We start from the raw sequence: 12,080 nt of genomic DNA on the forward strand, positions 1-12,080 counted from the left end.
ATATACTTTGTGTTATAGTGTCATTTGTGAGATTAAACTGAATATGTTATTAATATTGTCCAAGGAGGATTTAATAAATCAACGAAGGAGTAAATCCCTTGTATAGGAATGAAATTGTGATTAGAGGAACAGTATATTAGCACTGTTTTTTCTCACTTGTTTTAGCCATGGAATAATCCACAAAAAAAATTAAATTAGCTTAAGTCTAATTACTTTTAGAATTAGTGTACAAAAAAATTTGCTTTGATATCCTAAGCTCATCCATATCTTGTTTTTTTCCTTTCATAATCCCTATTCAATTGTCATACTTTATATAATATCATAAACACAAATATCCTAATAGATGAAGAAATTATTGCAAATTTGTCTTCGTTTGGATTAGAAGATTTAACAATTATAATGATAAGGATGACTTTATTGTTTTCTTATAGTATGTATTGGCACGATTAATATCCATTTAATAATAACTTATTATTCAAACTACTACTATAATATATTTAAGGAAGGGCCGTTATCATTTTCTTAGTCACAAGGCAGAGACCTAAGAGACAACATTAAATGCCCCAATACTAAGGTTCATTTTAAAGTTGTAGTACCAAATTCAAATGTAACAACTTTAATTAAGGTTGAGCTACCTTTGACATAATTTGAAGGCATAATTAAGTAGTAATTCAAGCATTCCATGTGCATGTTGAACTTATTTTCACGCTTCTATTTGTCTTTGCATTTAAGCAAGTGAATAGTACTCCCTCCGTCCGATTTTATTTGTCCACGTCTAATAAGTAATATCACCTCTTAAATATAATAATAATTTCAATATTTTGAAAAATGAATATAGTTACTAATAAGAGTAAATTACTTCCTTTATTCCATATAAAGTGAACTTGTGAAGCAATGCACACATATTCAGAAAAACATTCAAGGGCATACGTTAAACTATAATTTTCACTATTGCCCTTTTTATGAAATCATAAATATAACTTTATATAAGTAGACTTAGGGCAAATATGGAAAATATTTCAAACATCCATCTTGAACTTGAAACTATTCAATTATTTTGAACAATGAAAAAAGCCTACAAAATTCAGTAAATCTGGAATAGAGGAAGGAGAAATTAAGTGACAAATTATCTCTTGATTTTCAAACTGAACAAGTAAAAGCGGATATTTATTTTTAATAGTGAACAGATAAAAGTGAACGGGGAGTACTAAACAAACCACATGGTCTTCTGTGAATGACAATAAAATTAACTTGTATTACAAGTGCCAAAGACAAACTTCCCACTTAGAAATAATTTTGCATTGCCAGAGTAATAATTCTCCTATAGTTAGCTACACAAATCAAAGAATACATATTTTTACAGCATAAAAATTCACAGGAGGAGAAATAAATAAGATGCTCAATACCAAAATATTTATTCCTATTCTAAGGAAACATAGAAAGAATCACCTTCTTGTGATGAAACCTACTGATTCTTCTTCTGCGTTGTTGTGAACGAAGAGGCTTTTCTAGCCGGTTTTTTATCTAGACTCGAAGTTCTGATAATAAAGAGAAGTGTCTCGACAAGCATGGCAATGACCAATCCAAGAATGCCTCCAGCAGCGCTCTGAAGAAAGAGCAATGAAACTTCAATACAGAGTAGTGAACCAGAGGAAGTAGATACAGTAGACAAAAACACGGGAGAAGAGGTCGGTTATATAGTTGCTGTTGCTCCATGTATAGAGGTTGTATCAAATAGAATCACGAGGAAATCAAATTAACAACTTACCATTGCTGGACTGTGATTAAATAAGGCCCTGAATGCAAAATATCCCATCAGATAGCCAGTGAACATTGCTATACCAACATGTAAGCCTGCACCAAAGGACTTGGAATTAAACTGCAAATCAAATCCTTATTTAATTCAAAAGGAACTTGTAAAGAAAGGAGCTACCTAACATCGAACTTAACCTGTACAAGCGGAAGAGGAACGAAAATGAAAAAAACTGGTGAAGACCAGAGATATGCAAGTTAGCGATAGTAGATCATTCCTAACTCTCTCACTCACATGGTCAAATCAGGACGCAGCAACTGTATCAACCTCACAGTTGATACTAGCAAATCAAGTGATATATCTTCATACAGATGCAGCTTAATGGGTTTGATTTTATTGTTCAATTAACTCATGAAATATCAGTCAGTACTGGAACTTCTCCCAAGAATTGCTGCACTACTCTACAAAGAAGCAAGATGAGGAAACAAAAGAAAGCACTCGCTTCCACAACAAAAACGTACATGCGTACAAACAGAAAAACAGAAGCAATAGGCAAAAAGCAAAAAAACAAGTTCTAAAAAGAACTCATCAAATTTGTTAAAAGGACTTTTTCTCCAAACCCCCTATTGTGTCTAACATTCAGCTAAAGGAAAATAGGTCAAGTCCACAAGTACCCAGTTGTTAAGGAAGAATGTGAAATCAACAATTGCCGAATACATAAATTAGAATGAATGGAATTTGAGCTTCAGAAGAACCCTAAGGAATAGGATAAGATATTTTATTAGATAATTGGAACATTTTCAAACCTTGTCCAGCAATGATGACATGAATTTTCAAAGATGCATAGTTCTTTCACTGTTAGTCCTTACCATGAGTTTTTTGACTGTTGAAGAACGAAGGCCCAATACCTAGCCATAGAGGAACATATGGAGAACAAAAGCACCACCGAAAGTAGCATGGTTGGTTGCAAATGAAGCATACTTAACACAGGAAAACCTCCAGAAAAGAGGTATGCTAGTGAGGTTCCAGAACCTGGGTTGAATTAAGCCTGAACGTATAAGCCACCTGTTTTTGCATGCCCGGTAGTTTTAAAATCGTGGAAACTGTTTTTGAGTTTACCGGGCATTCATTGGACAATGTGAAAATGTAACAAGGACTTTTTGAGAAGTTGGTACAGCAAAGGCATACGAACAACAGAAATGGTGGTGTACCATACCAGCTACAATCCGGTAGAGACTATTTGAAAGGAAAGGAAAGGAATGTTTAGGTTTGTTAACAATCAAGTCAAGTTGGTGTCATACATGCCTCAGTTTCCATTCATAGGACCACCGTCATTCATACTATTTGATGGTACCAAGCCAATTTTATTTTTTGACATTTCAACGACAATATTACTGAAATAACTGCTTCTTTAACAGTATACTGTAACTTTTTCCAGATACTCTGCTCTGCTTTCCAGTTCCGAACACCACCTTAAAATTGGGAGTACACATTGGAAGGCAAGAAACCTAATGCAACTATATGTTGGAATGTCTTTAAAGTTTATTCTCTAAGTAATAATAGCACAAACTACTGTAGACAATATCCTTAATGAATTTTTCACAATTAATATTCCCAAAAATCAGGAAAACATTACTACTTATTTCATAGCCCTTTTATAAGAAGGCTCTCATTCATCAATCTATTCAACACGAGTTATCACTCTTTTTTTCCTTATTCACAAACATAAACTTCAAAAGTAAAAGAAAAACATTCACAAGTTACCATACTCTATGCAGCAAGCATGTGATCATGCATTTTCAATTTTTTAGGGTTGAGGAGGGCAGACAAAACTGCAACCGGAAGCCTGGGCACAGGCGTTGATTACAACCAAACTACGAAAAGACTTGCTATACATATAAAAGGGAAATGACAAAAAAGAGAGAAGAATGCATAAGTTCCTTTTAAATTTTAGATCAAACTTAGCAACTCGTTTGAAGAATAGAAAATGAAAAGAAGCTCATTCACATATTCTTGGTATTTGATGTATTCTCTTCTTGTTGAAACCCAAATTTTATCCCCAATTTCAAGATTTTCCATTCATACCTATCTCTATAAATTAGTAGTGGAAGTTTACCTCTCCACCCAACATCTCTTTATTTTCTAAAATAAGTCCTCTCCTCCAACATCTCTATTGACAATTTAACACCTATTGATCCAATTATTCTGCCTCAAAATCTCAGGAGGTTATACACAATGAACTAATCACCCCTATGTGCATTCCCATGTTAAGAAAGAAGCCAACTCCAATATTGGTTTTTACAGCAAAGAACTTGAAATGCCAAATTTTAAAGCATCGGTCGGTCAGGCATATGCCCCAAAAGAACAACATCAATCGGCTCATGAGCTAACATAGTAGGTGAATACATTTGCAACATTATGTGTTACCCATGCTATTTTACTTCCCACCAACAGTGATAAAAAATTCTGCAGGCTCAGTTCTCCATCTGTCTTAATTTACATGTCACCTTTAGAATTATAAGACGATCCAAAATGCTTGACATTGTTCCAATATTCTATACAACTTCTAAGAATTAAACACCACGTCTGTTCAAAGTTTAATCATCGATAGCTAGGTTCATCTATCAAACAAACTTTTTAACCATTACTTTAATATTTTCCTCAGCAATCACAAATACAATATGTAAAGTCAAATTAAAATATTAACCTCCGTGTCCACGTCAAACACCATAAGGAAGTAACAACTTATTCTTTATATACAACGAAAAATCTCACAGAAACAAGGCTCAGCTCATGTTACCGAAGAGTTGTATAAATATGCAGAGGCAAGAAACACTTGGAACCCTAATCAGATCTCCTAAATGATATTCCCTGGAACTGCACATGACAAAGAACAAGAGAACAAGATGACCTCACTAATAAAAAATCAATCTCTCATATGTCTGGTAAAGCTAGACTTTTGAAGATATTGAAGCTTTGCAAGGCAGATAGTGATATAGGATCCTCTAATTTTCAGCAAAACATCACTAATTTCTGTATGATTTTTGAAACAAGGCTGGCATGCGAACAACAAGTCTAATTATGAATCATGCCTAGATACTAAAATATCTCCAACTCTATCTTTTTTGGCAACACCCTGTCAAATGTATAAAGATGTTTTGCCTATAATCTATCATATGAGGCTTGCAAAACCTTCAGAAGAGCATTTTTTGTCCAAAAAAATAAATCTTCAGAAGAACATTTACAAGCAATAATTCCCAATCTCTTTGAATCCCAACAGATACAACAACATACCTAGTGTAGTCCCACAAGTGGGGTCTGCAGACCTTACACCCCTACCTTTGTGGGATAGAGAGGCTGTTTCCGATGAATCCCAACAGACACACTTATTCAAACTTACTTTGTTACTTCTACCATCAGGTTATTTATTAAGCAAATCGATGAGTAGCCTAGCAAGAAATCTCTTGGAAGGTTGATCCACATCTTTTCCAACCAAAACAGTCCTCTTATAATGGAACACAAGAAATTTGAGTAGCCCTATACCTTTGAAATACATGTTCTAAATGCTCATATAGGAAGCAATGTTATCAAAGGCAGGATAAAAAAGGAGCACTGAGGTCTGTTGGGATTCAAGTGCAAAGCGCAAAGAAAAATGATGGTTTGATGAAGAAAGGTGCAAATTTAAATATAAATGCAATTAAAGAACAATAACTGCAAACACAAAAACGATTATACAAAAAGATATGGAACTGTATAATTAAGTGAAATAGTTATTGTTTAGTGATGCTCGCTTCAAGAAAGATCCATGCATGATCAAACGCATCCCTCAGCACCTATCTGAACTAACGAGCTGTGCAAGAGAGAAATGTAATCAGCCTGTTTTCCATCTAGTTTCAGGGCTTAGCCACGCCATCACGCAAGCCTTTGACAGTAAAAAACTGAAGTCAACTCCTGGGTCTGAAACCTAGAGAGTTGTTCCAGACAATCTTTTCTTTGTTGTCCAACAAATGGGGATGTTTACATGTGTGTGTAGACATAAGTGAGTCTTAACCAACTTCACCTCATCAGATTCTGAAGATGATGAAGTGTATCAGAAATCACTACTTACTATTACTACGTAAATGGTTTCTTTTGGCATTCGTCTTTCTCACTCATTACTTAGCTTAGGAGTGGGGGAAACTGAACATCATTCAAGGGGTAAGGTTGCTTACACACTACCCTTCCCAGACATCACTTATAGGACTACATTTGGTATGTTGCTGTTGCTGTTGTATATATCACTGGAATAAGAAAGTTCAATTTTTTCCAAAAAAATAGCTTTTTGAACTCACTTCTATTTAAATAATAAAATTTCAATTCTCACCTCAATAGCTGATTCCAATCAAAGTAATCAATATCAATCAACTATGCCCTTAATTCATACTAATTGGGGTTATGAATCATTCTGTTCTGATTTCATTCCAATAGTATGTCAATAAAATTGGAACTAGGAAATACAAGTTCAATAATGCAATAGATCATTATAATAATATGCAAAAGAGAGACTCACCAAAGCCCATTTGATCTTTATAAGAGGAAAAAGGTTCATCCACAGGTTTCCTAGGAGTAATATCCTTCACCAATTCATCATACGCCTTCCTCTCCGACGCTTCAACTAGTTTCCTCAACCGAGCTTTGAGTTCCTCACTTTTTTCTCTAGGTTTTGGACTGCAGAAGACGAAATTGGATCCGGATAACAAGCCCATCAGATCAGGTCGTGTTACAGGGTTAGACCCGATCCAAACCGACCTCAGATGTTTGTATGGTACCGTGGGATGATCGGAAAGGGAAGACGCGAGTTCTCTCAGGTCATCGGAGAGTTCAACTCCGGCGAGAAACAAACGTATGGTCTCGGTGGTTGAAATAATAAGGCCATTGTTTTCTGCTGAAGCCATTATAATTTGAGATTCACAATGAGCTTAAACTTTCAACTGCAACTCAGATAAGTTTTTCTTGCTATTGTTCTATCAGACTAAAAGAAAACGTTTCAACTTTTTTTTTTTTTTTTTTGAGTTAAAGCATTTTTTAAATATATTTTTAGCGTTATTTAAATATAAATTTATCAGTTTTGGTCTCTTAACTATACACTTATCAATTTTAATTCATCAACTATAAATTTACCGATTTTAGTCATTTAAGTATTTAAAAACTTATCAAGTTTGGTCATTGTCCATTTTTAAATACAAATAGTTTAAGTTTATATTAACGGAAATCTTCGTGAAATTAAATTTTTGACCCATTTTTTAAAGTTGTTTCTCTATCCCCGCCCTTTTTTCTTCAAACTACTCTTATGAAAAGAACAAAAATGTCAATGATTCAAAATAAAATTAATGAAGAAAGAAGATATAAGTCCCAATTTTATTTAATGGAGGATAAAATTAAGCATATAATTGTTATTAATGACTTGAACCCGCACTTGAATATGCTAATCAGTGTGGATTTTATTTAATTTACTAAAATTTCTTTACGTAAAATAAAATGAATAGAATAATTAAATTGATCTATTTAAAAAAAAAATTGCAAATTAACTATTTTATAAATTTCAATTTCTGAAAAATTAAACAAATTATGTTCAATGAAGTTGTTGGAGTACAAACTTTGAATTTAACGGGTAATAATTTTTTTCTTTTTATAATAAAGTTTAGCATATTCAAGTCATTACTAGCGATAATATGCTTCATTTTATCTTCTGTTGAATAAAATTATGACTTATATTTTATTTCCTCGTGAATTTTATTTTAAATCGTTGAGGTTAAGGTTCTTCACATAAAGTTAATTTAAAGAAAAAGTAGCGGAGAGAGAGAACCAACATAAAAAATTGCTAAATGATTTAATTTCTCAAGACATGGATTCCGTTAATATAAACCTAAGTTATTTGTATTAAAAAAATGGACAGAAACCAAACCTAATAAGTTTTTGAATACTTACAAGATTAAAATTGATAAGTTTATAGTTAAGGTACTAAAACCGGTAAGTATAATTCATTTTCTCCACTGTGCTCCTTATATCAGGAGTAACGACTACTCTGTTGCACACGTCATTTGGTTGGAGATTGCCTTTAATACAGGGCCCTTCATTTGTTTATCTTGCAATAATAGCGGAAGAAATATATGTTTCAAAGCTCCTTCTTGCTATGTTATCGAGTAGTACTTAGCGAGCATCCATGTGGATCTGGCAATTTCTCAGAATCTTGTTGAATGGCAGAGTCCTTTTCCTTTCAACTAAAATTCACCAGTATGCTACTTTAAATATTGCATTGTTCTTTGATTCCGCACTTTAATGACGATTAGCAGCACACTTTTTCTACCCGTAGATAGTGTGGGATATGAATTGTTAAATAAGGAGTAACTTGTATGGCCTCAAGTACCTTATAAGCAAAGCAGTGTTTGCTTGTTTCTACAGATGAAAATTGATTGAGGAGGATCTTACCCCCAATATTCTTCAAGAAGCTAATAAGAAACAGAGGCGCTGTGAACTCTTAAAGCATATCTTATTAGACAAAGTTTCATTTTTCACGTTTAGATATGTTAGTTGTTTGGATGATGTGTTCTGTTTTCCATTTGGAAAAGATGGAAACTCCCTCTCTATTTTATGCAATAGGCAAATTTCTACACAACAAAAGAGAGTGAGCACAATATTAATTGCATCTCTTAACTTCATTCTCAAGATGCAGTGAGTTGCAAGTGCTTCCAAAACTTAGTAACACTGTGCTGTTGCACCTCTTCTGTAGTACCGATAAATTACTTTACCTTTGCAAGTATGCTTCCTCATGAAAGATACATATCTTAGCATCTGTTTGAATGATCTGATCATGCAATATTATTGGGTTGTTAGTTATGATCCGCATATCCAACACTCCATCTTCAAAAAGTTTTTCAATTGCTAAATGTGGTTTCATTACTTGTAGACACTGTTCAAATAAAAATGTTAAGCAAATTTCCTAGGATGTAATAATGAACATTGTTTAAGAATGACTTCTACGAGCATTATTGATGGATATGAGAGTTATTTTCTATTACAAAGCTACAAATCTTCTTTGACCATATTATCCTATGCCTTTTTAGTTAAGAGTAACATATGAGAGTTATATGTCAAGTGAATAATTGAGAGCACTATCTTTGGCAAAACACTAACACAGACTCATTTTCTTGTAGATAGAGACACATCCCTTCTAAAGGGTTTATTTTGGATTTCATATCTAAAATTTGAGATTGTTTAGAGGTAATCTTGAGTAGATAAAAATTGAATAAGCAGTGTATATTTCATGCATAGTTAAGTTATTTTTTAGTTTTTTGAGTGTATCATAATGAGTAGTCAGTAATGTTCTTCCTCTTTCCTCCTTTTGGCAGATTATTAGTAAGAGATTAGGAATCAAGCAAATGAAAGTTGCTAGGATCTTCTCAAACCTGCTCTTCTTCTTTTTACTCAAACCGGAAAAAGTAGACGCAAGTCTTTGCTATTTTCATCTTTTCAGCAGGCTATCGCCATTTTTAGGTATGTTTACTCTTCCTTCAATGTTCTTCGACTTCATCTTATTCTTTATGTTTCTCTTTTTTTCCCTTTATATGTACAAGTTTCCTTCAGTTCTTTTCGTTTCGCAAGCAATTTTAGTATGATTTCCTTTCCAGGTTTGTCCAAATTTCTTTTTGTTCTCTTTCATTTATATATATATATATATATTCTACAAGTTCTTTCAAAAGTTAGTTACAATATTTGGAATCATGTGAGTATCACTTACAAATGTACATTTTATGTTTCTTTATGTATAGGAGGTTGTTGCTTCCTCTGAATAAGCGGCTCATATTGCTATTCTTCATTCTAGAATTAACTGGGTAAGTTTTGATGTACTAACCTTGTATATTTGGATTTATTTTGTTAATTTCCATAGTTTTGTTACACTTAATTAAAGCCTATTGCTGAAAATGCTTTCTTTCTCTCTTGGTACTAAGACAAGTATTTTTGGTTGCCAACTCTTTGTTGTTGGTCTTGACTACATAAATTCGACTTATGTTGTTGCTTTGCAACCTGGAACAATACCAGTCTTTACGTTCATACTTGCTTTACTCATGAGGTCAGTAAACATTTCATCTCTCGATTATGTATCCTTGTTCCCATCACTCCTATTTCTTGCATGACCTGTGAGTTGAGTGAATCTTTTGTTGCTAAACTTTGTGAGATGTGAAAGATCAAGTTCTATCAAGTATAAGTGTTGTATTTTAATACCAAACTGTTTTGTGCTTTAAATTGGAGCAACCACAAATACTTTATTTTTGTGCATAGAATGAGAGCATTGCAATCAATTCGAGAATGTATATCCTTCTAATTGATACAATATGACCTGAGATAAGTCCCTATTTTTGTTGAAATGGACTTTCTAAGGAACAAAATATCAGAAATTCAGGAACAAATTAAATCCGAGATAGAGGAGGTAATTCATCTAATTCCAGAAAAAATGCTGCATATAGTTTGGTCATATATGTGCCACATAAAATGGGATGGAGGGAGTACTTAAAACGAGGGGTTGGGTTGTTACATATAGTTTCTCTTATGAAGAGCTTTAGGTTTTTCCATTTCCTAATCACTTTTTTTCCTCTTTGTTTTGACAGTTGCGACTACTATTGGGTCTGTGTTGGCTTTTTGGATGGTTCCGATGCAAACACTTGATTAGGATGGCTAGAAGATAGCTACCGCTCTTATGGGAAGACACATAAGTCCGCTTCCTAAGTCATTTTTCTTTAACAACAACATTTCAAGTACTTGCTATGATGCTTATTTCTGGAAGTATGTTGACTTCTCTTCATTAATTGTTTGAGCTGTCTTACAGTCCTCCTGTGACGGGTTATTGAGTAATGTAGAATTGTAAGTTTACTCTCTTATGTAAGTTTGCTCTCTTATTTAGTTGTGTTCATTATTGTCCCTTTCTCTTCCTCATGATGAACAAGTATTATGCTTCTGTTCAATGTTTTTTGTTCGACCACTGTTGTGGACATGAAAATAATTACATACGCAATTAGATAAAATGAGACTAGAATTTCACTTTAAAATGCCTAAATTATATCCCTAAAGTGTTTGTACTTTGTGGATTTATTGAAAGTTGAAACTCTGATGGAGTATCGTTTTCTCAGTTTAATCTTGAGATGACATCATTTTTTTAGTTTCTAACTAGACCTAACAACTTCTCCTCCTCTTCTCTTTCGTTTATTGATGCTTTAAGTTCTTTTTGGTTTCAGCTCTCCTTTTCATTGGATTAGCTTGATTTTTATTTCAATTTTCCTGCTTTATGTAGTGCTTGTGTTGTAGTCTTGTTGCATGTACTGAGTTATACTTCATTAGCTGTTTTCGAGGGTTGTTGGTGTTTTTTGATATACGTGCATTTATTCTCTAGCCAATTTTTTAGGTTCACTCCAAAAACATCTTCGTCTCTCTTAACTCATCCCAAGAAAAAAATAAAATCCACCATTTATAGTGGAATTTTCATCAATTTCATTTGCTAATCGGTTGAGTGGACAAAAAGATCATTTAAAACTAAATAATATCTTCCTACGGGAATCTCAGGTACTACCACTTCAGCTGGGCAATACGGTGTAATATGCGAAGCAGTTGAGCCATAGTTCTTCGATCGTTATATTCTTGCGATAGCGAAGGTGTGGCTCATCCTCTAAGAGAGAGTAGATGCAAAGGTTCGGATCGAAGATCTTCGCGAGACAGCCCCAGCACTATAGCATGTCAGGAATAAGGGGGACATAGTGAACGTAACCACTCCCTTGATAGGGGAGTCACGATTGGGGGCTGTGACTCCCCTATCCTTTCAATTTGTTGATTCCTGGGTCTTTTTTGTTATCATTGTTGGAATATTTTTGTTGATAACTTGGTCAATGCAGTTGCCCACTATATAGACTTGAAGACTAAAAAATAATTCCTTCCATCTGAAAATCAACATATTTCCCTGTTTCATTACGAAATCACAGTCAATTTTAAATAAAACAAAAGTAAAAAAACATGTGTTGTATTTATATTCACATTTCATATCAACCTAATACAAATTTCATACAAATCATCATACTTCTTACTCATATTTTTTACACAATAATGAATAATTATCCATACCAATAGCATTCCAATTACACTACCAAATTCATTCCAACCTATACATTTTATTTATATTTTCAAAATAAAATAAAAATATCCCATATTATAATTTTAAACTGCATACCGAATCCATCTCATTATTATTATCAAAATGACTAAAAAAATCCATGGTATAAATAATACACAAAATAACCAAAAA

The 12,080-nt window shown here is 33.4% G+C and overlaps 1 protein-coding gene and 1 long non-coding RNA gene across 5 annotated transcripts; one reads left to right on the plus strand and one right to left on the minus strand.

Annotated features, from left to right (window-relative positions):
* Positions 1-1,208: 1,208 nt before the first annotated feature.
* Positions 1,209-6,788, minus strand: LOC102589737 (uncharacterized). Its single transcript, XM_006362271.2, has 3 exons — positions 6,303-6,788; positions 1,769-1,854; positions 1,209-1,606 (listed from the first exon to the last, which is right to left on the minus strand). Exons 1-3 carry the CDS (start codon positions 6,685-6,687, stop codon positions 1,466-1,468), a joined length of 612 nt encoding a protein of 203 aa, XP_006362333.1. The 5' UTR covers positions 6,688-6,788; the 3' UTR covers positions 1,209-1,465.
* A 1,080-nt stretch (positions 6,789-7,868) lies between these two features.
* Positions 7,869-11,690, plus strand: LOC107057866 (uncharacterized). Of its 4 annotated transcripts, XR_001471605.1 has the most exons (5): positions 8,915-9,013; positions 9,142-9,286; positions 9,562-9,624; positions 10,399-10,651; positions 11,348-11,690. It is a non-coding gene; the product is annotated as an uncharacterized lncRNA (long non-coding RNA). The 4 variants fall into 4 exon arrangements; XR_001471604.1 differs by lacking the exons at positions 8,915-9,013; positions 10,399-10,651; positions 11,348-11,690 and adding exons at positions 7,869-8,026; positions 9,742-10,164; XR_001471606.1 differs by lacking the exons at positions 10,399-10,651; positions 11,348-11,690 and adding an exon at positions 9,747-10,165 and having other exon boundaries at positions 8,922-9,013.
* The last annotated feature ends 390 nt before the right edge of the window (positions 11,691-12,080 follow it).

The sequence above is a fragment of the Solanum tuberosum genome, unplaced genomic scaffold (genome assembly GCF_000226075.1).
Source record: "Solanum tuberosum cultivar DM 1-3 516 R44 unplaced genomic scaffold, SolTub_3.0 scf00385, whole genome shotgun sequence".
Classification (NCBI taxonomy): domain Eukaryota; kingdom Viridiplantae; phylum Streptophyta; class Magnoliopsida; order Solanales; family Solanaceae; genus Solanum; species Solanum tuberosum.

What these genes read in the sequence shown, in the direction of transcription:
- LOC102589737 (XM_006362271.2), bottom strand. Translation starts at nt 6,687, where the DNA reads ATGGCTTCAGCAGAAAACAATGGCCTTATTATTTCAACCACCGAGACC. An exon ending in TAAAGATCAAATGGGCTTTG is followed by an intron (nt 1,855 to 6,302) that starts GTGAGTCTCTCT and finishes CCTTTGGTGCAG; the next exon opens with GCTTACATGTTGGTATAGCA. An exon ending in TTAATCACAGTCCAGCAATG is followed by an intron (nt 1,607 to 1,768) that starts GTAAGTTGTTAA and finishes CTCTTTCTTCAG; the next exon opens with AGCGCTGCTGGAGGCATTCT.